General features: G+C 50.2%; 1 protein-coding gene across 1 annotated transcript; it reads right to left on the bottom strand.

Moving 5' to 3' along the window:
* Positions 1-83: 83 nt before the first annotated feature.
* Positions 84-27,313, bottom strand: LOC135975011 (zinc finger protein RFP-like). The gene is made up of 7 exons (XM_065565029.1): positions 26,869-27,313; positions 22,898-22,993; positions 18,304-18,534; positions 16,871-16,893; positions 16,003-16,118; positions 12,018-12,068; positions 84-7,016 (listed from the first exon to the last, which is right to left on the bottom strand). The coding sequence occupies exons 1-7, from the start codon at positions 27,277-27,279 to the stop codon at positions 6,493-6,495; spliced, it is 1,452 nt and encodes a 483-aa protein (XP_065421101.1). The 5' UTR covers positions 27,280-27,313; the 3' UTR covers positions 84-6,492.
* Between the last annotated feature and the right edge of the window lie 368 nt (positions 27,314-27,681).

Here is a 27,681-nt window from a genome sequence, read left to right as displayed (position 1 = left end):
GCCCACCGCCCCTCTCCTGGCCAGTGTAACCCCACAAACTGCTGCCTGCACAATTTGTTACCTGTAGTTGTTACTTACGTCTCTCGTCTCTCTTTTACTGCCATGAAACAATTTGCTGCCTCTGCCTTTCCCCATCCTGTAGTCCAGAGGCAGCATCACAATTTGCTACCTGTCACGTTTCCCCATCTCCTGGTCCAGGGGTAACAAATTGTGATGATAGGGGTTCCCCTATCCCAGTAGTGCTACCTCTACCTTTTCTTATGCTCTGGACCAAGGGCAGCACATTATGACAGACTGGGGCATTCCTGTCACCATTTGCTAGGAGTGTGACATTTCTATTTTAAATCTGGACACAAATAAAGTACCTTTGTGATTGGGAAAAGTGTTCTACAGCATTAAGCCTCAGGGCGAGTGTATGTAAACCCAGAATGAAGGTGGCGTTATTTCTTTATTAGTCTTGTTCCACTATAGATTGGGCCACAGAATGTAATCTGATCAGGGCTTAAATTCTTATAGAGCATTTCCCGGAGCCCCCCAGGCCCTCCTCCAATATACTATAAAAACTCCAGGGGGGTTGAAAATATTTACCAGAGCTCTGCTCTGAACAGCTCCAGCTGTATTTAAGCCCTGAATCTGGCAATCGATTCCCTGCTTGTCTGTCTCTCATTCTCAGCGTTGCCTGCGGTGGCCCATGACTCCAACTCCTCCGGTATCCATGGGGCTCGGGGGTGGCATGGCATCACTGCAGAGGATAGCGTGCAGCTCCTTGTAAAAGCGGCATGTCTGTGCAGCCGCATCAGAGCAACTGCTGGCCTCCATCCCCTCCTGGTATGCCTGGCGCAGCTCCGTGGTTTTCACGTGGCAGAGCTGCGGGCCCCTCTTGTAGCCCTTCTCCCCCACGCTCCGAGCAATCTGCTCATAGACGTCCACATTTCTACGGCTGGATCGGAGCCGGGCCTGCACAGCCTCTTCTCCCCACAGACCCAGGAGATCCAACGCCTCCTGTGCGGTGCAGGCAGCAGAGCGCTGGGAGCCTGTAGCCAGCCTGCTCAGCTGGGCAGGTGCTAGGGGAGCTCTCCATGCAGAGCAAGCAGGAAATGGAATTTCAAAATTCCCAGTCCTTAAAACGGGAGGGGCTTGTTCCTTTGTACCTGGCTGCTGGGCAGCGAAGTTCAAACCAGTGACCAGAGTGGGTCACAATGGGGCAATGTGGGACACCTCCTGGAGGACAATTAAGCTGATGTGGAAAATGCAGCGTCTACACTGCCACTGCGTTGACCTAACTATGTTGACATAAGTGCTGCACCTCTCTTGGAGGTGGGAGTTATTCAGTCGACGTAGCAGGTGAGTTATGTCTGGGGGAGGAACACTGTAGTATGGACGCTGACATTATTAGATCAGCATAAGCTGCCTGACTTCGACCTAACTCTGTAGTGTAGACCAGGCCTTAGTTGCTTAAGTCCCTTTGTGAATCTGAGCCTTCCTTTTAATGTTGCTCAAATCCTTTCTCTTTCCAGTTCAGTAAACTGGAGGCTTGTGTAAAGAGTAGGGGAAAAAATGACACCCAATGAAATCCATTTATTGGTTTCAGGGGCACAGTTTTAAGGTCTGATCTCGGAGGCTGAAGAGAAAAGAAAGGGAAGATTTTCTCAGTGAAAGACTAATTGAACATGAAGATCAGGATCTTGTTATCAGCATTGTAAAGTGCCACTCGCCCCGATAAACCCTGAGCTTTGTGAGTCTTATGCTCACAGTCACAGAGGTCCGTGGGGAGGTGAGAGCCTGGAATTGGTTCCAGCAGAACCTCAGAGCCCAAATGCCTCTTCAGGTTTCACACAAAACCATCCCTTTCTCTTCACCGATGTTCTGGCCACACCAATGGTCCACCTTTCCCCATTCCCCACCTCCATCTCCCAGTGGTGTTTCCCTGCCAGGAATCCTTCAGAGCCCAGTGCGCACAGCAAAATTAACTCTCAGAATTGTTGGGCAGGTCCTGTAGTGTGTGCTCATGTCTGACACTTTTCTGATCTGCAGACAGGTTAAGGTCAGGGTGAGCTGTTCCTGGATCCCATGCAACCTCTGCTGGGGACACAAACTCCATATGCAGTAAACACTGGACTTTCCCCACATCCTGGAAGAGACTCACATTTGCTGAGCTGGAATCAGTCCATTGTTAAAGTTACAGCCCCTGCAGGCTATGGTAAGACATGTAACCCAGCATGCCCTAGGAGTGGTGCGGAATTCACAGGCAAAATGACTAAATGCTGGAGCCAATGTTGTCAATCTCTAGTGTCAGTTACAGCTTAGAAAATCCCCATTAAGATGTTGGTGTTTTTAAAATACAAACTCATTAGAAAGCCAGGGGAAAAGACAGAAGAGTTACACCAGCGAGGCCCCAATGAGTGCTGCGTGGGCAGATGCAAAATCATTAGTTCATCCATCTGCAGAGCAGCCTTAGAAAGACTAGGTGTAAGTGGGGAAATGGTCCCGCTATTGTTCTGGCTTCTGCACTACCCCGGTGAAGTGGGCTAGCGAAAGGATCTGAGTCCTCGCTCCCACTTCCTCTACCCAGAGGCCTCCCTGCCCTTGAGGCCTCCCCTTCCACTCTCCTGTCTGGCAGAGTCCTCGTAACCCCGACAAGGCTGGAACCAGGATTCCTGGGGGGCTCGACCCCCAACTCTGCTGTGGTCACCCAGGACAAGGGCTAGGGTATCCCCACTCTGGGGTACTCTCTCTGCACTGGGCACCTCCCTGACCCCTTGATCATTTCATACAATTTAAAGCAAATATGAGTTGTTTAATTAACAATTAATTTAAAAAAAGAATAAGGAAAAATGGGAAAGGTTAAAGGAAAACACTCCAGTCTGTGGCAGGGAACATCACAAACAGTGTCTCTGGTACGTCAGGGCAGTTCAGTCTGTTCCTTGTAGGTCCCAGGCTCCTTCTCAGGCCCTGGCTGTGCTGCAGAGACGCTGCGGGTTGGACACTTGCTCTGGTGGTGGCCACACGCTCTCAGGCTCTAGGTGGCAGGACCCTTCTTCCCAGCGTCGCCCCTGCCCGGTCGGGGTTACGATCCCCCTCTGAGTCTGGCCTGCAGAGCCTCTTGGCTGAGGCGTCTCCCTGTGCTGGGCCCACTGCCCAGGGTCCCCCTCACTCTCCCCAGCTGCTCACTGCACCCAGCTCCGGACTGCTCCAGCTCCAGCTCCACTCGGCCTCAGCCCGGCTGCTGCTGCTCTGCCTTCAGCTCCCTGGGCTGCTGCTCTGGCTGCTACAGCTCTGTTCCCAGGACAGGTCTGCTCTTTGGGCTGCTTCTGTGACTCTGCTCCCAGCTCTGACCTGCTTCCTGGACTACTTGTCTGGCCCCTCTGGCTCTGGTTGCTGCAGCTCTGCTCCCAGGGCAGCTCTGCTCTCTCTGGGCCGTGCTCTGGCTTTGGGGCTGCAGCTCTGCTTCCAGCAGCTTAGCTCGGGCCCCTGCTCTTTCCTTAGCTCGGCCCCACTCTGTCTGAGGCTTGGTCTACACTAACCCCCCAATTCGAACTAAGGTACGCAACTTCAGCTATGTGAATAACGTAGCTGAAGTTCGAAGTACCTTAGTTCGAACTTACCTCGGTCCACACGCGGCAGGCAGGCTCCCCCGTCGACTCCGCGGTACTCCTCTCGTCTAGCTGGAGTACCGCAGTCGACGGCGAGCACTTCCGGGTTCGACTTATCGCGTCCAGACAAGACGCGGTAAGTCGAACCCAGAAGTTCGATTGCTTGCCGCCGAACTAGCGGCTGGGTATAGACGTACCCTGAGTCAGGCAATTCCAGCTCCCACGGAGGATGGGACCCCCCTGGCCTCCTGATTAGCCCGCCCACCCTGTCAGTCAGGCTGACCTGGAGCATTGGGCTCTCCCCATTGCCCCTGGGGACTGTCAGTCTCAGGCTCCTGATTTCCCATCGACCCCTCCCCTTTTAGTGCTGGGAGCTAGCCAACCAAAACACCCCCACTGAGTGTTAGTAAGGGGGCAACCAGTCCCCTTACATTGGCAACAGTGTTATGGTGACAGCACAGGGCAGCAAGACATAGCTTTGTAGGCCCAAACAAACTTCTTAAGGCCAATCTGTAAACAAGAGTTTCCTGGGCTCATCTTCCTGGCCCCACTGCCCACCTCCCCTCCTTTCCCTGCTCAACTTACATCTGACCCAGTTCTCTCTGGATTCCCTTCAGGGAGGCACCTGAGAGAGATTCAGCCATCCCCAAACCCCTTCTTCTGGGGAGAAACAAAGTGAGTGTCAAAGCCTTGGGGTTGGGACCAAGTAAAGATGTTTCTCTCCGGCTGGTCTGTTTCAGTTTAACAACCCACATCCTGTCCAGGGGGGCAGTGGCTGAAAGTCCATTGGGCAGCTGCTCAGTGGACTGTGTGAAATGCACTGGGATCTCAGCCTGGTTCTCGGGGTGTAGGTGTCTCCATCATACACCGAGGTAACCAGCAAAGTCTGCACTGATCGTGCCTCTCCACATGAGGCTCAGCAGAAAGGCTATGGACTCAATGGATCGTGCAGACAGAGCTTCTCCCTGACCTTTAAAGAGAGATTCATCCCAGGTCAGGGCAGAGGACCAATGGCCCAGGACAGTGTGTGTGAGGGGAGCTGGTACGGGGACCCCTGAATTGTACAAGGTAAGGGGTTACATAGCGTCTCCCAGCCCCCTTGTCTATCCAAGCTGCAGGAGGGGGCATCTTGGGACAGACTGAGGGGGCCTGGGAGAAGCAGCCGCTTGGGCCCAGAACAGGAAATGTAACCATGGTGGGAAAAGAACAGTGACTGGATCTCCCCTGGGGATGCGACTGGTTACAAGGACGGCTCTGCAGCCGGATACAATGTTGCAACATGATGTAATTTCCCTTCCTCGCTACTCTGAATCAAGGCCACATGAAGATTGTCCAAAATTCATCTCGCCAAGCACAACCCTGCAGTGTCCTCCTTTCTGATGTATCCAACAGCACCCTCCCCTCACTTCCCAACAGGGGGCAATTGTGAAGGTGGAACCCCCGGCAGAGCCCTGTACAAGACAAACTTATTTCTTGACCTCCAAGCAAGTCAAAGGAGGTTGGCCCTGCCCTGGAAGAGCCCAGCTAGTTTACAGATGGGGAAACTGAGGTACAGAGTCTGTCATGCACCGAGCCTGCCCATTCTCATCAGACACCCCAGTCTCACCTGATTCTCTGTTGTCAGCGCTGTGTGTCTGCACCATGTGCAGAGCGTGCCTGCTCCCACCCATCCCGGCACCGCGTGTCTCTGCCATGCACTAGGCATGACTGTTTGCAGCTCCCCCACCCCAGTCAGTGCGCTGTCCGTGTCATGCCCCAACTCTGCACATTCTCAGCGCTGAGTGTCTACCATGCCCCAAGTTGCCTGGCTGTCAGCTCTCCCAGCCCGCTCGCAGTGCTGTGTACCTGGGACATGCATGCAGCCCACCTCTTCTCAGCTACCTCCTCTGCCCCCAGTCTCAGGGCTGTGCTTGTTCCATGCACTGAACCTGCCTGGTCTCAGCTGTCAACCCAGTCTCAGGGCTGGGTATCTAGGCCATGCTCCAAGCCTGAATCAACTGCACCCTTGTTTCAGTGTTGTGTAGCTGGGCCAGGCACCAAGCCTGAGCTACTGGCCTGTGTGACTAGTTGAGCTGGTAGATTTATTTCAAAAGGCCGTGGGGATCAGTGATTGAGGTCTGGGCCTGCTGCATTAGACAGAGACCTGGCATTAAGGTGTACATTTCTAGCGGAGAGAGTAATTAAGCACTAGAGCTTCTCCCGTTAACATAGCTACTGCCTCTCACAGAGGTGGATTAACTACACTGATGGGAGAAGCTCTCCTGTCGGCGTAGGAGCATCTTTACTTAAGCATTACAGTGGCACAGCAGCGCCGGTGCAATATTTTAAGTGTAGACCTGCCCTAAGATAGGCAGGCTCTGCTGTGACCCTGTGAGTGGCTCCTGGTGTCTGCTGGTTGGCCAGTTCATCTGTGTCTAGAGGATCACAGAGTTACAGAGACAGGCATGTAAGAGGGTCGAGAAACTCCTTTCACCAGTATAATGCTGAGCAAGTCAGTCTTGTTCTCCCTCACCATTTTATTGTGAGTCTCACAGCACTCAATGTTTTTCTTAAAAGTCCCAGCTGCTGGAGTAGATAGATTTGAGGGAGCTCAGATTATATTACAGATACATTTCCAGCCTTCATGTTTGTGTAGCAAAGATTGAAAACTGGAAACAAGAACACCCTGAAAGCTGGGAAACCAGCAGGCAAAGAAAAATAACATAATATATAAAAAGATGTTTAAGCCAATCCCATGATTGTGGGGGGCCTGACAGAGTTTTTGAATGCTTGAGGCTGGCAAGATTAGAATGGCAAAGTGTGATAGCTGTAATTTATATATTATCTATGTCTTTGCTCCACTTTAGATATCCCATACCGAGTGATCCCTGCTGCTCTGTCACAGGTCTTAATGGTATGCCTACCAGGGACCATGTGTGCCTATATTCAGAAATTGGACACGCCGGCGCCCAAAGAAGGGGATGATCTTCCCGGTGAAAGAAGATGTGAAAGTAAAGATTGGCTCTCTGCCAGAAGATGTAATGTCATAAAATGTAACTTTCTGTCCTTCATAATCCAGGTAAACCCCAATGTTACTGGGGCTACGAGGTAGGCCCAGAGCAGTCTTAGGGGAGGTGAGGGCCCAGTACTCATTCCCTGTACTCTGCAAAGCCCAGATCCCCTCCTCTGGTGTACAGCTTATCGCTCCCTCGTGTATCACAGACTCTTTGGCAATGCCCAAAACCCACTCATCTTTGTTCCCCACCTCCACTTCCCAGTAACATCTCCCTGAGGTGAAGCCCTTATAGCCCAGCACACAGGCAGCAGGGTGAAACCTGTTCTTTTTCTCCAGAAATTCTCTTTGTTGGTATTTCCGGATCACACTCTCATCTGTGGACAGGACGGAACAGGGATTTGCCAGGTCTGGATCCGGAGTGGCCTGCACTGCAAGAGGGGAGAGAGAGACAGAAGGAGAGTGTTAAGGTCTGTCTTCACTGCAGAGTTAACCCAAGCGCTTAGTCAGCTACTAACTCTAATGTCCTTCCTGTCCAAATGCATAAACACCTCATCTGAGTTCTTTTCACCCAGCATAGGCATCAACTCTCTGCACCCACCAGAAGGTCCTGCCGATTAACTCCTACCCCTCTCCCCACAGCACCTCCCACCCACTGACGGGCCCTGCCGATCAGCTCCTCCCCCTCCTTCCCAGCGCCTTCCTCCTGCCACGGATCCGTTGTTCAGAGGTGGGTAGGAGGTTCTGAGGGGTAGGGGAAGCTGTGGGGGAAGGAAGAGGCGGGGGGAGGGGTGGGGACTTGGGGAGGGGCCTGGGGCAGAGCAAGGGCCAAGCACCCCACTGGAAACTGGGGAAGTCGGCACCTCTGTGCAGGCTAAACCACTCCAGTGCTGAGAGTCAGAGAGTCTGAGGCCAGAAGGGAACCGGGGTATCTAATCTGACCCCCGTATATCACAGGCCACCAACCCCACCCAGCACCCACCTAACCCAACAACCAACATTAGCCCAAAGCAGGACAGCCTACAGCAGACTGGACTATTTATGTGCCACAGGCAGAGAAGAGGAGGCACCGAGGTACCAGCGCCCGAGGCCCCACAATGCAGGGAAACGATGCAATGAGATACCCCCAAACAATCCTGGTACGTCACCCGCATCCACGTGCTGCAGAGGAAAGTGAAAACCCTCCCCCCATCATCACTGCCAGCCTGACCTGAGGGAAAATAGCTCTCCAGTGCCTTCCCACAATTCCCCTGTGAAAGACAGGCCGGGTACCCCACGAATCGCTGGGAAAGAAACACAGAATAGCTCAGCTCACGGCGGCACCACCAGCCATGGAACGTGCTCCCAGACATCCTAGAGACTCAGCAGCACCAGTGAGGACACAGTAAGTGAGGTCAGGCTCAGCAGCATGGCTCCTTGCGCCCAGCCCAGGCTAACCCGGGTGCCGATCCCCAGGGTTCACTCTGCAGTGCAGACAGACCCTTCCAGGCAGAGCTCAGCCCTGGGGGAGGCTAGGACCATTTCTCACACTCCCCAGTAGCCCTGGGCGGGCTGGGGTGGGCCCGGAGTGTCAGTCCTGGGGAGCTGCCTGTTGGCTGAAGCTGAGCAGGAAATTCCCCGTCGTTCCCACCAGACATCTAGGAGGTATTGTTGGGGGGTGGGGGTGGGGGCGGGGGTGTGTGACAAACTGGGATTTTTTTGGCAAGTTTCAGAGTAGCAGCCGTGTTAGTCTGTATCCGCAAAAAGAACAGGAGTACCTGTGGCACCTTAGAGACTAACAAATTTTGGGGGGGATTTTTTTGTAATTTTTTTATGAAGCCTATCTGGCCTCAGTTTCCCTACCTGCAGTGTTGTTACGCAGTAGGTGAAAAGGGAGTGTTTGCTCTCGGGGCAGGCTAAGCTGCCCATGTCGCTGTCTGGGGCCTGAGGTCCTCAGAAGACAATAGCAAGTCCAATTGCCTGGACATAGGAACAGCAACCAGCCCCCCGGAGAGCTACGGACTTCCCCGCCTCTGTGACTGAGCTGCATCGCCCCAGCTCGGGAACAAAGGACTAGAGGTCGGGGAGGGGTGAAGTGGAAGTTACGTGTTGGCTGCAGGAAGCAGTGGGGGGCAGAGGAGCTGACTTCTTGGGGGGTGCTTGACCCCCGCTCCACCCCAGGTCCCACCCTCACTCCACCCCTTCGACCACGTCTCCACCTTACCCCGCCTCTTTCTGCCCCTGCTTCCCTGCCCACCACTGAACAGTGGATCGCAGTGGGTAGGAGGTGCTGGGAGGGAAGGGAAGGAGCTGATTGGCGGGGCCGCCAGCAGGTGGAAGGGGAGGAGAGGGAGGATCTGATCCATGGGGCTGCCAGTGGGTGCTGAGCACCCACTATTTTTTTTCTGTGAGTGCTCTAGCCCCACGGCGCCTATGGTGGGGGGCACACCTGGGAGTCTGAGAAAGCAGATCAGATGGACAGGGAGACAGCTTGAACAATGGGGTTTGCACAGCAGGGCTGGGCACCAGCTACCCCGAATAGACGATGCTGTAACCATAGGCACAAACTCCGTGGGTGCTCCAGGGCTGGAGGACCCACAGGGAAAAATTGGTAGGTGCTGAGCACCCACCAGCAGCTCCCCGCCCCAGCTCACCTCCACCTACGCCCTGAGTGCGCTGCGTGCCCTCTTTTTCCACCTAGCTCCCAGCACTTGCACCGCGAAACAGCTGTTTCGCACGGCAAGCGCTGGGAGGAAGGGGGAGGAGGGGGAACCCAGCATGCTCGGGGAAGAGGCGGGGCCAGGATTTGGACAAGGGATCCAATAGAGGCAGGGAGGGGGCAGAGTTGGGGCGGGGACTTTGGCAAAGGGGTTGGAATGGGGGCGGGGAAAGGATGGAGTCGGGGCAGAGCCAGGGGGTGCGAGCACCCACCGGTGCTGGGGAAAGTTGGTGCTTATGGCTGTAACCTTCATTTCTCTGTGCTAACCAAGGTCTCCCTGTGCTGTGGTGCAGAGCAGTGGACTAAAACCCAGTTGCTTGACAGCGGTGGCTGAGTGTCGCTGCAGGTGCTTGCGGAGGTGTGTTGCTCCCTAAGATCATAGAAGTCTCCCTCAGGGGTCTGTCTCAGTTGGACACACTGCACACAGCTCATGTTGTGAGGCAGGAGGGCTGAAGGCCCAGAGGTCCAGCCTGAGGAGTTGGTGAAGCCGCATGGCTTACCCTGCAGGAAGAGTGGGCTGACGTTGGGGGTCTGGCCCATTGAAGGGGCTCCTCCCAGAGACTGTTCCAAAGCTGAGGCCGTAGCACCAATCCTGGGGATCCGTGGCAGAGGGGATCTCAGTCTCCTCCCCCGATCCCTCTCCCTTGCTGGGGGTGCTCCACATCCAGCAATAGAACAGAGCAGGGGAGGCAGCAGACACCAGGCAGAGGACGTTAACAGGGACACCAGCTAATGCATTTGAAAAGTACTAAATTGTGTCTGCGCTAGTCACACTTAATGTGGTAGCTAGTCTGGTGAGGACCAGGAGTGGGGGTCCAGCCTGCCTCCCGACACCCCTGTTGATTTCAGAGGAGCTATTAAGACTCCTGGAGATTCTCTAACACACCAAAAAGGGACTCCAGGCCCCAGAGTGTTTCCTCCTTCCCCTGTCCAGAGAGCAGATGATCACTGCATGTGGTTGGGGTTTTATATGTGCTTGGTGGATTATTCTTACAATATTGATTTGGGGATTTGTTGCAGAAGGAAGCAAATATGGGATCCCTATGGAGGAAGGCAGTAGACCGGCTTATGGTCAGTGGATGGGAAAAGGAGATCACAATTAGGGTCCTTTCTCCATTCATCCAATAAAAAGCCTTCCCTTGCCAGACCATGGCTCTCTAGAGAATCCAGTTATACATGTATCTAACTGAGCTCCTTACTCCCTGCTGTTAAATTCCATTCACCCTCTGAATACATCTGAGAAGAGACAGTAGCCTGGCTTCTCTGGTGCAAGACAGCTCCACGGAGCAGAGTGAAGAGATATTAGGTAGCTAGTGGGTCAGACCAATGGTCCATCTAGGCCAATACAGTGGTCAATGCCAGGTGTCCCAGAGGCAATGAACAGAACAGGTAATCATCAAGTGATCCATCCCCTGTCGCCCATTCCCAGCTTCTGGCAAACAGAAGCTAGGGACACCATCCCTGCCCATCCTGGCTAACAGCCATTCATGGACCTATCCTCCATGAATTTATCTAGTTCTTTTTTGAAGTCTGTTACAGTCTTGGTCTTCACAACATCCTCTGGCAAGGAGAGCCACAGGTTGATTGTGTGTTGTGTGAAGAAATACTTCTTTTTGTTTGTTTTAAACTTGCTGCCTATTAATTTCATTAGGTGACCCCTAGTAATTATGTTATGAGAAGGAGTAAATAACACTTCCTTATTTACTTTCTCCACACCCGTCATGATTTTATAGACCTCTATCATATCTCCCCATAGTCATCTCTTTTCCAAGCTGAAAAGTCCCAATCTTATTCATCTCTCCTTATATGGCAGCTGTTCCATACCCCTAATCGTTTGTTGCCCTTTTCTGTACCTTTTCCAATTCCAATATATCTTTTTTGAGATGGGGCAACCACATCTGCAGGCTGTATTCAAGATGTAGGTGTACCATGAATTTATAGAGAGGCAATATATTTTCTGTTTTATTATCTATCCCTTTCTTAATGATTCCCAACATTCTGTTTGCTTTTTTAACTGCCGCTGCAGTTCTGATTCTCTGCCTGGTTCAGTACTGGCTTTAGCATGGTCTCCCCCAAAGGGACCATCCAGCAGCTGGGGATGGATGGAGCCCAGCACACGAGTCCATACTCCTGACACGAGGGCGAGAGGGAAGTATAGCATAGGAGCTGGTGGGAGACACTTCCTTAACTATTTATTTACCAGTTTCACGTTCTGGTAGAGTACATGGCACTGATGGTCAACCTGCACTCTGTGTTAATGACGTTTTCCAGCAGCGAAGCTTGTCTTTCATATAAAAAATAAAAATAGAGGAAATTTTTAGTCCTTATAATTACTGAGAGAAGAGCAAAATGTGACCTGAGTGTGCCCTAAAGACTGATTATTGGACCTAAAATATGTACCCTACTTTCCAATGGTAAATAGTATGTGCACGTTCATACATCACAAAATGGGAATGGGTGATGGGATGGATCACTGGATGATCACCTGTTCTGTTCATTCCCTCTGGGGCACCTGGCATTGGTCACTGTTGGAAGGCAGGATACTGGGCTAGATGGACCTTTGGTCTGATCCAGTCTGGCTGTTCTTATGATATAATGATTTCTTCTAACCTTGGAATCCATGACTCTTTATTGGTGGAAACCTCTTGTTTGGATGCAGAAGCTTCTTCTAAAAAATTAATCCTGAGATTTTAATTAATAATTGTTGTAGGAAAATATCCTCATGAAAACTTACCCTCTTTCTCTGCCTTTGAGATCAGAAAGCTCAGTTGATAGGGCAGGGTCTCTAGAGAAAGAAAAGATCAGAGGAGAGGTGATTTCCCCCTTTCTTGTAGGAAAATAGCCTCATGAAAATGGGACTTGATTCACAAAGAAACTTAGGCAAGGTGATGCTTAGCATCACAACACCCAACGTTTAGATACCTAGAAAGATCTCGTGGTTAAGCCAACAGACCACCTTGGCTTAACCACGAGATCTTGCATGATCTAAAACATAGAAAGGAGTCATATAAAAAATGGAAACTAGGACAAATTACAAAGGATGAATATAGGCAAACACAGGAATGCAGGGGCAAGATTAGAAAGGCATAGGCACAAAATGAGCTCAAACTAGCTACAGGAATAAAGGGAAACAAGAAGACTTTTTATCAATACATTTGAAGCAAGAGGAAGACCAAAGACAGGGTAGGCCCACTGCTCAGTGAGGAGGGAGAAACAGTACCAGGAAACTTGGAAATGGCAGAGATGCTTAATGACTTCTTTGTTTCGCTCTTCGCTGAGAAGTCTGAAGGAATGCCTAACATAGTGAATGCTAATGGGAAGGGGGTAGGTTTAGCAGATAAAATAAAAAAAGAACAAGTTAAAAATCACTTAGAAAAGTTAGATGCCTGCAAGTCACCAGGGTCTGATGAAATGCATCCTAGAATACTCAAGGAGCTAATAGAGAAGGTATCTGAGCCTCTGGCTATTATCTTTGGAAAATCATGGGAGACGGGAGAGATTCCAGAAGACTGGAAAAGGGCAAATATAGTGCCCATCTATAAAAAGGGAAATAAAAACATCCCAGGAAACTACAGACCAGTTAATTTAACTTCTGTGCCAGGGAAGATAATGGAGCAAGTAATTAAAGAAATCTGCAAACATTTGGAAGGTGGTAAGGTGATAGGGAATAGCCAGCATGGATTTGTAAAGAACAAATCATGTCAAACCAATCTGATAACTTTCTTTGATAGGATAACGAGTCTTGTGGATAAGGGAGAGGCGGTGGATGTGGTATACCTAGACTTTAGTAAGGCATTTGATATGGTCTCGCATGATATTCTTATCAATAAACTAGGCAAATACAATTTAGATGGGGCTACTATAAGGTGGGTGTATAACTGGCTGGATAACGTACTCAGAGAGTAGTTATTAATAGTTCCCAATCCTGCTGGAATGGTATAACAAGTGGGGTTCTGCAGGGGTCTGTTTTGGGACCAGCTCTGTTCAATATCTTTCTTTATCAACAACTTAAATATTGGCATAGAAAGTACGCTTGTTATGTTTGCAGATGATACCAAACTGGGAGGGATTGCAACTGCTTTGGAGGATAGGGTCATAATTCAAAATGATCTGGACAAATTGGAGAAATGGTCTGAGGTAAACAGGATGAAGTTTAACAAAGACAAATGCAAAGTGCTCCACTTAGGAAGGACAATCAGTTTCACACATACAGAATGGGAAGAGACTGTCTAGGAAGGAGTACGGCAGAAAGGGATCTAGGAATTATAGTGGACCACAAGCTAAATATGAGTCAACAGTGTGATGCTGTTGCAAAAAAAGCAAACATGATTCTGGGATGCATTAACAGGTGTGTTGTGAGCAAGACACGAGAAGTCATTTTTCTGCTCTACTCTGTGCTGGTTAGGCCTCAACTGGAGTATTGTGTCCAATTATTGGCACCGCGTTTCAAGAAAGATGTGGAGAAATTGGAGAGGGTCCAGAGAAGAGCAACAAGAATGATTAAAGGTCTAGAGAACATGATCTATGAAGGAAGGCTGAAAGAACTGGGTTTGTTTAGTTTGGAAAAGAGAAGACTGAGGGGACATGATAGCAGTTTTCAGGCATCTAAAAGGGTGTCATAAGGAGGAGGGAGAAAACTTGCTCACCTTAGCCTCTAAGGATAGAACAAGAAACAATGGGCTTAAACTGTAGCAAGGGAGGTTTAGGTTGGACATTAGGAAAAAGTTCCTAACTGTCAGGGTGGTTAAACACTGGAATAAATTGCCTAGGAAGGATGTGGAATCTCCATCTCTGGAGATATTTAAGAGTAGGTTAGATAAATGTCTATCAGGGATGGTCTAGACAGTATTTGGTTCTGCCATGAGGGCAGGGGACTGGACTCGGTGACCTCTCGAGGTCCCTTCCAGTCCTAGAATCTATGAATCTATAGTCACTGTGATTCACAAAGCAGGAGTCAGGCACTCAGCTGGCCTTTGGGAGACCCCTGGTTCAAGTCAATCCTATGTCGCAGAGGGAGCAGGAATTTGAAATGGGATCTACCACCTCTCAAGGAATGCCCTAATCTCTGGGCTGTAGGATATTCTGATGCGGGGTGCCCACATGCTCTCCTGGGGGAGAGGTTCCACTGGGGATAATCAATAATTCATTGGGCCAGAGGCAGAGAGAAATCACGAGAATGTCTCTGTAGCCAGGTGGTTAGAGCACGCCCTTGGAAGGTGGGAGACCCAGAAGCCTGTCCCCCTGCTCAATTATTTATACACAGTGGAACAGATTCAAAAGAGGAGACAGAGAGGCCTATATCAGACCCCTGTTAGAATCCCTTCTTCCCCTCTGGGGAACAGGAGATTTAAACTGGGGGGCTCCCACATCCCAAGTCTGTACCCTAATCACAGAGCTGTACGTTTTAAGGGAGCTTCTCATTCCCTAGGGCCTGGTTCTTTTGGGTAAGTTCGCATATAGGGCCTGAGCCAGTAAGTATGGTCAGAGCAGGCATCTCAGATTGGGGCCTGTAGGCGAGTTAGGAGGAGGAATGCCTTTCTTTCCCCTGTTCGTGTATCTCTCTGGGGCTTAGGTGTCTGGACAGCTAGACTAGAACTGCAGTGCACATGCACAGAGGCAGAAACATAGATGCCTAAGGAACATTTACTGCAAAAATAGAGGTGATGAGTGATTTTAGGCACCTACAAGATTTGGTTGAAGCTGAGCGGGGGGCTTTGTGAATCCCAATGTGGTCTGATTCTGGAATTCAGGAGCTAAAATGGCAGGTAGACCCCCAAGTACTTTTGTGAATCTAGCCCATACCCTTTCTCTCTGCCTTTGGGCTCAGAGCTCAGTTCAGAGGGCTGGGTCTCTAGAGAAAGGAAGGATTGGAAGAGGTGATTTCATGTTGTGTTGACTCTGGTGACATTCCTACCATTAATTAATGTAATCGTGCTTGAGAGAGACAAGCTTTGAAGCTTACTCAGAGCTCTTCTTCAGGTCCGTGTAGCTCAAAAGCTGGTCGCTGTCACCAACAGGAGTTGTTCCAATAAAAGATATGACCTCCCCCACCCTGTCTAATATCCTAGGACTGACATGGCTACAGCAGCACTGCATGGAACTGTGCTGTAATTCTGAGACGGCCCAAAGGAAAAGACCATAGAACGAGAGGCAGATTGGAATGGAGAGACGTTTACAGCAAGACCAAACTAAAGTGAAATCATCATCCAAAATACATATCTTGCTCGTCTCCATCTCCCATCTTCCTCCACGGATCTCAAAGCACTGGGCGGCATTCACTAATTAGCACAACAAGGTAGGTTGGCCATTATTTCCTCCTTTTGAAAGATGGAGGAACTTGAGGTATAGATTCTGGGATTTTCAAAAGGGCTGAGGCCATGTGGTGGCCAACTCCGCATGGACGGTCAGAGAGAGATGGGTGCCTAAATCCCTTACGTCCCTGAGAAAATCCCAGCCATGGAGGTTAAATTCAACATTTTCTAAAACATCTAGTGATTGTGTCTCTCTGAAATTCTCAGTGGCCAATTTTGGATCTGAGACAATCCAAATGGAGGCCTGGCAAACTGGCATCAGCCCTGAGCCCTCCCCATCCCACCCACAAAGACGTCTAGCTGGGACGAGCTGAGAACTAATAGGCCAGAATCCATCTCCTTCCACAGTCAGAGGCACATCTCGATGTACCATCACTGTAGCATGAGCTTAGATAACTGTTCAGTTACCTTTGAATTTCTTCAGAGCCTCCTGCAGACAAAAATTTCTTTGAGAAGAGATGCCAACTCTCTCTCTCAGGTCCTCTGGCACAGCCACTGGTGTCTCAAACTTCACCTTCTTACACCTTGAGGGGGGAAAAACAAAAAGAAAAAAAAAACCCACTCTAAATCTTTCTTTTGGGAGAATGAGCTACCAGAGGCTGGTCTCTTTTGGGCTCGTTGTGAGCTTCTAACTCCCACTGGAGAGTCAACTGCCCTCCTCACTGGAGTATTTAAATGCCTAGATCCTCAAATGGGAGTTAAAGAGAGTAAGGGGTCCACAAGCTGCCCCTCAGAGAGAAGGGCATAATCTTGTGGGAAAGGATGCTCCAGTGGTTAAGGGGTTGCTATAGGAGTCTGCAAACCTACGTTCCACTCCCTGCTCTGCCACAGCCTCCCTGCGTGACCTTGGGCAAGTCACTTAAGGCCTGATTTTTAAAGGTGCCTCCTGGGATTTTCAAAAGCACATAACCAAGCTAGGCTCCCAACTGCCACTGATTGCAATGAGAAGTGCCTAACTCGCTTAGCTGCTTTGGAAAATTCCACCAAGTGAATAGCTACATGTTGGGTGCCTAAATACCCTGCAAAATTTGACCCCGGGGGTCCAATCCCCTTCTGTAAGGGGTCAGACTCACCCCTGCAGCGCCTCCTCCTGGTCATCTCGGGGAATCAGCTCAATCCAGCCTCCAGAGCGCCCTCTGCAGGCCGGTGATACGCCTTACCGCTTCTGGCCCCCGTGTCCCTCCCAGGATCCTGGTGCCCTTATCTGGAGCGGTGTCCACCCCGCTACACCTTCCAACATCATGAAGCATAAGGGGGAGGGAAAGGAGCTACGTACCTGCTCCAGGTGCTTTTGATGTCCTAGAAGAGAGAAAGAGAAGGGGGGAAAAAAGAGCTCAGTCCCACGTGCCACAAGCTGGGGATCGCTCCTGTTCTGGAGATGGATGACTCACTTTGCCATCCCTAGTCGAGCTCTAGATGCAGTTCTCTGTAGTTGCACCTTTAAAATTCCATTCACAGACTTCGATGGAATGGGACCCCTAAGCATGCACCATGATTGTGGGTTTTCTCCTTCTAAATTCTATTCTGCCTCTGCCAATGGCACTTGCTCAAACAAACTCATCAGACACATGAATCCCTGATTTCCACATGCAACTGCTGTGTCCACAGCATTTGCCTTTCTCCATGTGTGCAATTCTGGTCAGCAATTCTGAAAGCTGGATTCATTCCCATTTCTTAATAGGTCCCACAAAGAACTTCGCTTTCCTAATCTCCCACTTCCTAGAAACTGGAATTGTGCCTTTTATTGCTTCCAGATCATTAGGGCCCTTCGTTTTCCGTTTTTATTTTAGTTAAACACTGATAAATTCCCAGGAAAAATTACCACCACAACAAAAACAGGTGAAAATCAGTGCAAAAAACGATTAATTTTTCTAGGTAAATATCGGGGTTTATTTTGGTGGATGGAAAGACAGGGGAAAAACATATTCAGTAGATTAATGCTTTGAATTCTGTTCATCACTGTGGTTTACTGCAGAACCAAAACAGAACTCAAAACAGAACGCCCCCCCACCCCGAGTTTAAAAAAACAATAGATCTCTAATCCCCAAATAAAACTTTTCATTTGAACAAACAGTTTTCTGGTGTAGACTTAGAACTATTAGCCTATAAATATTCACATTTGATAATTGGGCCACACCATTTGTGTACGTGGTGGGCGTGAGATTCATCAGTATGTCCAGATGCACACACACTTCAGAGTTGTGTGCGTGCCTGTTGGTTTATTATGTGTATCTTCTAGAACAATATGTTCTTACTTCACCAGGCAGCTTTGCATATACTCACAGACTAATGTATTATCATAGTACAGAGATCTCATGCAACATATTGTATTTTCCTAATAAAAAGTTATTTTTTTATATATTTGAAGGATACAAAAGGAGGATGAAAATCAGAAAAAACTGAATAATACGTTTTTGTAAAACCCAGGAATTTTTTGGCAAAATTGGTTTAAACTGAAAACAAAGGGGCTTATACACAGTATGATGTATCTAAAAGGCCTGAAACGTCTGCCTTTAAAACAGCAAAATGGTTTCCACATTGGAAATATTAGAAATGTCCAACTTTGTTTTCCCGCACTTTGCTAAAGGACACACTGACAGTCTCCATTGTGGAATGGGACCTCTCCAAGTACTTAGTAAACTCCAAAGTTTATCAATCAGAATCTCTCCCTTCCCTGGGCAGGGATCTGGGTGTCTCTAACTGTCTCACCTGCAGGAATTGGCTAGTTGGCTGCTGACACTTCTCTTCTATCTCACTGATCAAGTCACTGAGATGGGAAATCTCCTCAGACAGTTTGGTGATATTTTCATCCTGTATCTTCACAATTTCCTTGTCCAACTCTTCCAGCTGGGCCAGCAGGAGTCGCTCTTGTTCCTCTAGGAACTGCCGCAGTTGCTCAAATTCAGACACAATCTTCTGCCTCTCAGCTTCTATCTTTCCCTGTAATGAAGGGACAAACAGGGAAAGGACAGGTCAGGGACTAGGGTTGCCAGATGTCCAGATTTCGAAAAGGAAACCAGGCAGTGTCTGGTCAGCACACTAGAAGTCTGGTTACCCAGTAACTGGCTTCCAACACCAGGGGATGGGAAGAGCAGCAGCTGCTGCTGCTGGGAACCTGGAGGAGCACTCAGGGATGGCTCTGGGGCGGGGGAGAGAAGTACGGGCAGGTCCTCCGTCCTGCCACAAACACCCCTTTATCCCCAGAGCATGGCTCTCCCTCCCACACCCTGCCCCAGTCAACTCCACCACACCCCTAGAGCCCTGCTCAGCTGGCAGGGGGAGGGAGGTGGAGAGAGCAGCAAGCAACAGTGAGAGGGGAAAGAAGAGTGGGGGACGAGGCCTCAAGGGAAAGAGGCGGAGCATGGGACGGGGCAGGTTCCAGCGCTCAGCGTCCGGTTTTCACAAATGAGAAAGTTGGACAGCCTATCAGGGATATGGGGAGAGTCTTAGAGCCCTCTTTTCATATTACCCTACTACAAACATATGGATGAGATTTCAGGAGAACATGCCTGATAGTCTCTCAGCTGGCCTGAATGAATAACATGTTCCAAAGTGCCTTGGTGACTTAGGAGTCCAATTCCCATTTTCAAAGTTACTTTTGGTGCTTAGGAGCCTAAGTTTCTTTGAAAGTGACTTTTGAAAATAGAACTTAGGGTAAATTTTCACAAACAGCAAAATCATTTAGGAGCTGAAACCCATTTAAAAAAATGTATACAGAGCTGTTTTTAAAAGATATTTAGGTGTCTAAAGATGCATATAAGCCCCTAGAGGTATTTTCAGTATCACTTAGGTGCCTAAGTGCCCTAGACTACAGAGGACATTAGGTGCTACTTAGTTGCTTTTGAAAAATCTCACTAGGCCTCTCTCTGCATTTTAAGATCCTAAATACCTGTCAGAATCTGGCCCTTAACAACTTGCAAAATTGTAAACCTTAGGGTCCAAAATCACTTAGGCACTTTTGAAAATGTCACCCAATATCTCTAAAATGATGAGTCTTCAGATCTGAATGGCTTAGTATATTCTGCTGATCATCTAGAGTCTTCCAATAGCAGAAAGGTTGGAAGGGAGGGTCTGACTCAGAATCAGGAATACATTGGCAGAGAGTTGTGGAGAAGACTGAAGGAAAGTTCTGCTGGTTATCCACACAAAACGCCAGGTACAACATATACTGTGCAAAATGCTTTTTCTCCAGCTCTTACATGTTTCATCTGGCATTTTGTTAATTACATTGTCCCAGAGGAAACCAGTCATGTCTGGTAGTTATAGATCAGAGGTGGGCAAACTACAGCCCGCAGGCCACATCAGGCACACGGGACTGTCCTGACCGGCCCTTGAGATCCCAGCTGAGGAGGCCAGCCCCTCCCCTGCTGTTCGCCTCCGTCCCCCACCCGGAAACTCAGCTTGCTGCGCCGCCAGCGCTGTGGGCAGCTGCGAGCTCCTGTCGCTCTGAGCGGCATGGTAAGGGAGCGGGGAGCGGGAGAGTTGGATAATGGGCAAGGGGTGCCAGGGGGTAGTCAGGGAACAGGGAGCAGGGGGCGGTTGGATGGGGCAGAGGTTTGGAAGGGGACATGGGGGGGGGGGGATTGGATAGGCGTGGGAGTCCCAGGGGCTTGTCAGGGGCGGGGGTGTGGATAGGGATCGGGGCAGTCAGGGAACAGGGAGCGGGGGGGGGATGGATGAGGGTGGGGTTCTGAGGAGGGCAGTCGGGGGGAAGTTAGGTGGTGGGTAGTGGGAGGGGGCGGGGAGGGGGCGGAGGCCAGGCAGTTTGGGGAGGCACAGCCTTCCCTACCCGGTCCTCCATACAGTTTTGCAACCCCAATGGGGCCCTCGGGCCAAAAAGTTTGCCCACCCCTGTTATAGATGGAGATTCGGGGGAGGATTTCAGAGATACAAAGCAGCCACTGGGTACCTAAGTCCTATTGACAGTCAGTGTGACTTACGCACTAATCACCATATGTGCCTTTGAAAAAAATCTCCCCTCAAATCAGTGTTTGTAGTGGAGGAAAGACAAAGACAAATATGATCACACCCTGTAAGGGTGTGTCTACAAGAGGCAAAGTGCTTGGGGTTATCAAGATGATGTTTAAAAAATACGTGAACGGTACAGAGTAGAAGTTTCTGGAGATCAGGGAATAATGTACAGATTATCAAGGGGTGCGAAGTTCGGTTTAAGATTCAGTGGCATAAGGAATACATAATCTGCAATATCCCCGATTGGGCTAAAAGGTTAACGGCTCAAAGTACAGACATTGAGATATGAGGTTATGTTGTTCATATAATAGCTATGTTCAGGTGTGGAGTATAATGAGTGGATACGATGATGATGATGGATTGACCCTCATTTGGTGAGATTTAACGTTCAGTGAGTTTATGGTTCCAGTTCATATGGTCCAAGGGACAAAGTCTCTCGGTCCCCAATACATCATAGCTAACCCTGATTTAAGCTCGACCTTGCTCCTAGTTAGCACATTTTATCTCAGTTTAACTGGACAAGCTGAACCCTACACACCACAATAGGTCAAATTAAATTAGGTTTACAGTGTTTGCATGTCAGGGGTTTACACCAGTATGAAGACATTACATTAAAAAGTGGTTTGAGGTACATCTGTACTACACAAATGTAGAGGACGTACACTATATGCCCCTGCTAACGGGCATAAATAGCAGTGTAGATGATGAGGCATTCCTTAAGCAAGTAGAGTCGTGATATGTCTGAACCCTCTGGCTATATACCCTACTGTAGCGGGGCAGCTATCCTACTCCTGGGGAAAAAGGTAAGCTGATTGGGAAGGTGGCCACAGCTGTGGCCACACCCAATCAGGCCACAGTTGGCCCTCATAGACTCATAGACTTTAAGGTCAGAAGGGACCATTATGATCATCTAGTCTGACCTCCCGCATGATGCAGGCCACAAAGCCGTCCCAACCCTTTCCCTTGACTCTGCTGTTGAAGTCCCCAAATCCTGCGGTTTAGAGACTTCAAGTAGCAGAGAATCCTCCAGCTAGCGATCCCTGCCCCATGGTGTGGAGGAAGGTGAAAAACCTCCAGGGCCTCTGCCAATCTACCCTGGAGGAAAATTCCTTCCCGACCCCAAATATGGCGATCAGCAGAACCCCGAGCATGTAGGCAAGAGTCTCCAGCCTGACCCTCATTGGCCATTGATACTATTTACCAGCGATGGCATGCTGTTGATTTGACTAAAATCACGTTATCCCATTAAACCATTCCCTCCATAAACTTATCTAGCTTAATCTTAAAACCAGACAGGTCCTTCGCCCCCACCGTTTCCCTCGGAAGGCTGTTCCAATATTTCACCCCTCTGACGGTCAGAGCCTCTGATATAAGGGCTAAGGCAGGAGCTGGGTCAATCTCTCTCCGTCCTTGGAGTGGGACGGATGTAGCTGCCTGGAGCTCAGGGTACTGGGAGCAGAGCAGTGCTGGGGAAGGGCAAGAGGACCTGGGGAGTTCCTGCCTGGCAACTCCCCAGGCTGAGACACTGTTAAGGCCTAAGCAGGTATTGGGGCTGCAGAGGTGCAGCCTGGGGATAGGCAGAGGCATCTGGTCCCACCCCCTTGCGGATGATGAGTGGCCAATTACAGACTGCAGTCTGCCCCAGAGAAAGGGGGCTAGATGATGACTGGCAGTAGCCACTGAGGCAAGGCGGGAATAGGGGGAGGGGGTTCCCTTGGGAAAGGAAATCCAGAGTGTGGGGGCACTGCTGTGGGGCAGCACCCCAAGGTAAGGGGCACTGGGGTCCAGGAGGGACCCGGGGGCCTGAGGCAGGAGAGACACCAGCCAGCAGGAGGTGCTCTGAGTGCTGGAAAGAGTTAATTCCCAGATGACCAGCAGGAGGCGCTGCAGCGGTGAGTCAATGATCTGCTACACCTACATACATGGCTCTGTACACCCCCAAGCAGGGCCTCCCCCATCTACACTATTTTTAGCAGTGTAGTGTCCCGCTGCCTCCCTGCCACTGGAGCCTTTCCCTGCTGCAGGTAAAGGCTCCAGAAGTGGGGAAAGACTCCGGCAGCTCTGCTGCCTCCCCCTGCTGGAGCCTTTTCATTCACCCACCACAGCGTGGACACAGCCTGTGCTGTGTAGCTACACACGCCCTGCAGGTCGCCCCAGAGCTGTGCTGTGTAGCTACACACGCCCTGCAGGTCGCCCCAGAGCTGTGCTGTGTAGATGTCACCAGAGCTAAATCAGGCAGTGCTGTGTATAGACCAGGGCTGACACTCTCCTCACACAGAGAGATACCTACTCTGACTGATGTAACTGCTGGACCATAACAATGGGCACCTACCAGATATTCCTGGCTTTGCTTCTCTCCAGCCTGTTTCCACTCCAGAAGTTCTTCTCTCTCTTGCTTCAGGGTGTTCAGTCGGGTTTGAATTTGTTCCTGAGGCAAGAAAAACAATGTTTGGGAGGGTCAGGTGGCTGAGGAGTCTGTCCTCGCAGATACACTTATATACATTGCAGCGCCGATTTATTACTTGAGGCTGGGATTTTCAAAGAAGCCTCATGGAGTTTTGTTCTCAAGCTACCATTGACTTTCTATGTCCTGCTCAGGCTGTCCCAGACAGTGCTCGTGGCAATGTCACAATTGTCTCTTGAGAGGTGAGAGATTCCGGTTCAGATCCCTTCCCCTCACCCTCCCACATACCAGGTGAGCGCCCTTCCTCCAGGCTAACAGTTATGAAGAAGGTCTGCTGCCTCCTCCAGGGCCGTTTTGTGTGGAGTGACACAAGTGCAGAACTCCACTGTGCAAGAAACAGCTTAGATGTTTAAGCCGCCTGACTCCAGGAGAGGGGTTCCCAGGTGTGGATCACAGAGACAGGTGCATTCCTACACCAAACTCTGAGGGGGCGGGGCTTAGGATACACCCCTCTCAGCAGCATCTCCCATTGTAATCCTGTCAATTACAGGCCAGTAAGCCTAAAGGCTTGTCGATAAGTACAGCACTGCAGCTGTACCGATACGTCTGTGCTGCTGCAGTGCACGCGGTGGAGATGCTCTATGCCAAGGGGAGAGAGCTCTCCCGTCGGCATAATAAGCCCACCTCCAGGAGCGGCAGAAGCTTAGGGTGGCGGGAGAAGCTCTCCTGCTGACATAGCACTGTGCACATTAATGCTTATGTCACTCAGGGAGATGAAATATTCACAGGCCTGAGAGACATAAGTTTTGGCGACATAGGCTGTACTGCAGACAAAGCGTAACTTCAGGACCAGGCAAATTGGTTGAAACTATAGTAAAGAACAAAACTGTCAGACACAGATGAACATGATTTGTTGGGGGAAGAATCAACACAGCTCTTGTAAAGGGAAATCATGCCTCACCGATCTATTATCAACAAGGATGATCCACTGGTAATAGTGTACTTAACCTTATCTCTTATCCCATGACTGTTTAGTTTCCTTAAGAGACTTTAGTGTGGGACCTTGTCAAAGGCTTTCTGAAAGTCTATCTCATAGATCAGTAACCAGTTAAAATATAGGAAACAAAGGATAGTTTTCACAATGGAGAGAGATAAATACCAGGGTCCCCCAAGGGTCTATGCTGGGACCAGTGCTGTTTAACATATTGATAAATGATCAGGAATAGGGGCTAAACAGTGAGGTGGCAAAGTCTGCAGATGATACAAAATTACTCAAGGTAGTTGAGTCAAAGCAGACTGTGAAAAGTTACAAAGGGATCTGACAAAAATGGGTGACTGGGCAACAAAATGGCAGATGAATTTCACTGTTGATAAATGCAAAGTAATGCACATTGGAAATCATAATCCCAACTTTACATATAAAATGACATGGTCTAAAGGAGCTCTTACCACTCATGAAAGAGACTTTGGAGTCATCTCTGAAAACATCTCTTCATAAAAGCTAACCGAATGTAAAGAACCATTAGGAAAGTGATAGATAAGAAGACAGACAATATCATAATGCCACTGTATAAATCCATGGTACATCGTGACTACATCATGCAGTTCTATTGGCCCATTTCAAACAAGATATATTTGAATAGGAAAATGTACAGTGAAAGGAACAAAAATCATTAATGGTCTGGAACAGCCTCCCTATGAGGAGAGATTAAAAAGATGGAGTGTTCAGCTTGGAAAAGAGACAACTGGGGTTTGGGTGGAGATGTGAAAGGTCTATAAAATCACAGATGGTGTTGAGAAAGTGAATAGGGAAGTTTATTTACCCCTTCACATAACAGAAACCAGGGGAAATTAACAGGCAGCAGGTGAGTTCATGGAGGATAGGTCCATCAATGGCTATTAGCCAAGAGGGTTACGGATGCAATCCCATGCTCCAGAGATCCCTAAACCTCTGACTGCCAGATGCTGGGACCAGATGACAATGGATGGATCATTCGATAATTGCCCTGTTCTGTTCATTCCCTCTGAAGCACCTGGCATTGGCCACTGTCAGAAGACAGGATACTGGGCTAGATGGACCTTTGGTCTGACCCAGTGCAGCTGTTCTTATGTCCTTAGTGATTTTCTAGGTGCCTAAAAGTTAGGCATTGCAATGCTGAGCATCACAACACCCAAGTCGCTTTGGGGATTCAGGACTAAATCTCCTTTGAAAATGAGACTTCGGCTCTAAAGTCAGTTGGTGCTTTTGAAAATGTGCTCCGAGGATCTTCTTCTGTAATTCACCAGGGGGTGAGGTGTTGGAGAGCCACACAGAGGATCTAAAAGCACAGCTCCCATTCATTTCAATGGCAGCTGGGAATCTCAGCCCTGCATTACTTCTATGCTGTATGTGTCATGCTGCCAGGGAACAGAGAGGCCTTGGGGGCACCAGACCTGATGTATAGGCTTAGGGACTTTGTCCAGACAGCCCTTTGCCTCCAGCGAATCCTCCAAGTGCTGCAGGGCAATGGGTTGAAGTAGGGTTACCATATTGCAATACTGCAAAAAGAGGATACTCCACTGGGCCCCGGCCCTGCCCCAACTCTGCCCCTTTCCTGCCCCCGCCCCAACTCTGCCCCTTCCCCAAAGTCCCCGCCCCAACTCCGCCCCCTCCCCTGAGCACCCCGCATTTCCCCTCCTCCCTCCCGCCCCCCAGCTGCTGCTGCACTGGGGAAGTTGCTTCGGCCCCCGCCGCGGAGGAGAGAGGCGGGAGCCGGGAAAGTTGGAGCCCGGGGAGGAAGCAGTTGCGCGCTCAGATGCTGCCGCCGCCTCCGTGCCCCAGCAGCTCGGGGGAGTTGTTAGTTTTGCTGCAGCCACTCCACTCGCACTCTGGGTCCCCCGAGCGTCTTTTGCCCGAGTGCGAGTGGCTGCAGCAAAACTAACAACTCCCCCGATCTGCGGGGGCACAGAGGCGGCGGGCGGCATCCGAGCATGCAGCCACCTCCTCCCCAGGCTCCGGCTGCTGCTGCGCTGCGGAAGTTGCTTCGGCCCTGGCGCGCGGTGGAGAGCGACGGGAGCCGGGAAAGTTCAAGCCCAGGGAGGAGGCAGTCCCCTTACCATGCCTCCCTATTTTCCCGGATATGTCCGTCTTTTGGAAATTCCTCCAGGACTGGGATCTGAGGACCAAAAATCCAGACACGTCCGGGAAAATCCGGACGTATGGTAACCCTAGTTGAAGTTATATCCATTTTCCAGCAGGGTAGGATAGGGTGTTCTGCTCCCATGCAATGACAGGGAACAGTATATGAAGAGATCTGGATGTCAGGGAGTGAAAGCCGAGCAACTTACAGGGAAGGGAGTTTTGGTAAGAGTGTTTATAACACTTTTTTAAAACGTGTATATTAAACTCCAGGGCCTAATGGGAGAAAGGGACTCCCGGTTAAAAACCCAACACACTCACAAAGTTCATAAATAATGGGTTCGATTGTTTGGCGTGGGGGAAAGGGTTTGTTCTCACTTCCGAGGTGCTCCGGTACTGAGACTCAACGTGGTCCTGGGAATTTGGTTCAAATGGATGCATAAACCCAAAGCAAAACTCCAAAGTATGCGTGGGTGGGATGTGAACCACTGGCTCGGGGAGGCTAGTCGCAAGTCCAGCCCCATCTGCCCAAGGCCCCCCATCCCCACCAGAGCCCCCTCACTGTGACAGCTGGCCCCTCCGCCCCAGAGCACCAGGCAGGAGGCGCAGCCCTCGCCGTCCCCAGCCCCAGGAGCGCCAGGCGGCGCGAGCACCAGCCCCAGCGGCCCGGAGACCTGGGCTGCAGGCCAGCCCCCCGCTAACCCCAGCCCGCGGAGGGGCGAAGAGATGCAGCAAGGGGGGCACAGCTCCGCTCCCAGCCCCGTGCCCAGCCGTGGCCTACCTTGTGCTTCTGGGCAGCCTCCTCTATCGGGACCACCAAGTGAGCCCGGTGAGCCTGGGACTCTCTGCAGATCACACAGATGAGCGTTTGGTCCTGGTTACAGAAGAGTTTGAAAGGCTCCTGGTGCGCGTTGCACAAATCTCCTCCTGCTGCTGCTGGGAGACTCAGCTGCTTGGCGATTTCTACCATGTTCCCCAGTTGTCTGTTAGGCCTCAGGGTCCTCTGGGGAAAGGTCTCTCTGCACTGAGGGCAGGAGATGGCTGTATCTGGTCTCTCCCAGCACTGGGTGATGCAGGCTCGGCAGAAACTGTGCCCGCAATCTAAAGACACTGGATCCTTGAAAAAACTCAGACAGATGGAGCAAGTAGCTTCATCTCGGAGGCTCTTCAAAGGATTCCCTGCTGCAGCCATGGCTCCCTGCAGACAGTGTAACAGGATAAGTTTCGTTTCCTGCCAAACCCAGCAAGCAGCCTTGTAAAGCAGATTGCCCAAACGGGAGCCAATCACGCTCTCCGGCGGGAAATTAAAAACAAACAAACAAACAAACTCATCAACACACACACAACACACCAAGAGCCACACACAATGTCGCCCCCCAGAAAAGCCCCCAAACAAGCAAGATGCTACTTAGAGAAATGAATAGGCAATTACATACACAAAGAAGCCAATAGAGGCTTGCTGGGAGCAGGCTTGGCAGCTTTCTTTCTACACCACAGAATAAACCCAGGCTCAGAGTCAGGTTTAAGGCCAAGACCCTTTCTGTACCTCCTTTGTAAAGCACTTGGAGATCTAGTGCAGGAAAACACTATATAA

The sequence above is a fragment of the Chrysemys picta genome, chromosome 12 (genome assembly GCF_011386835.1).
Source record: "Chrysemys picta bellii isolate R12L10 chromosome 12, ASM1138683v2, whole genome shotgun sequence".
Lineage (NCBI taxonomy): Eukaryota > Metazoa > Chordata > Testudines > Emydidae > Chrysemys > Chrysemys picta.
This window is presented reverse-complemented; position numbering and strand designations above follow the sequence as displayed.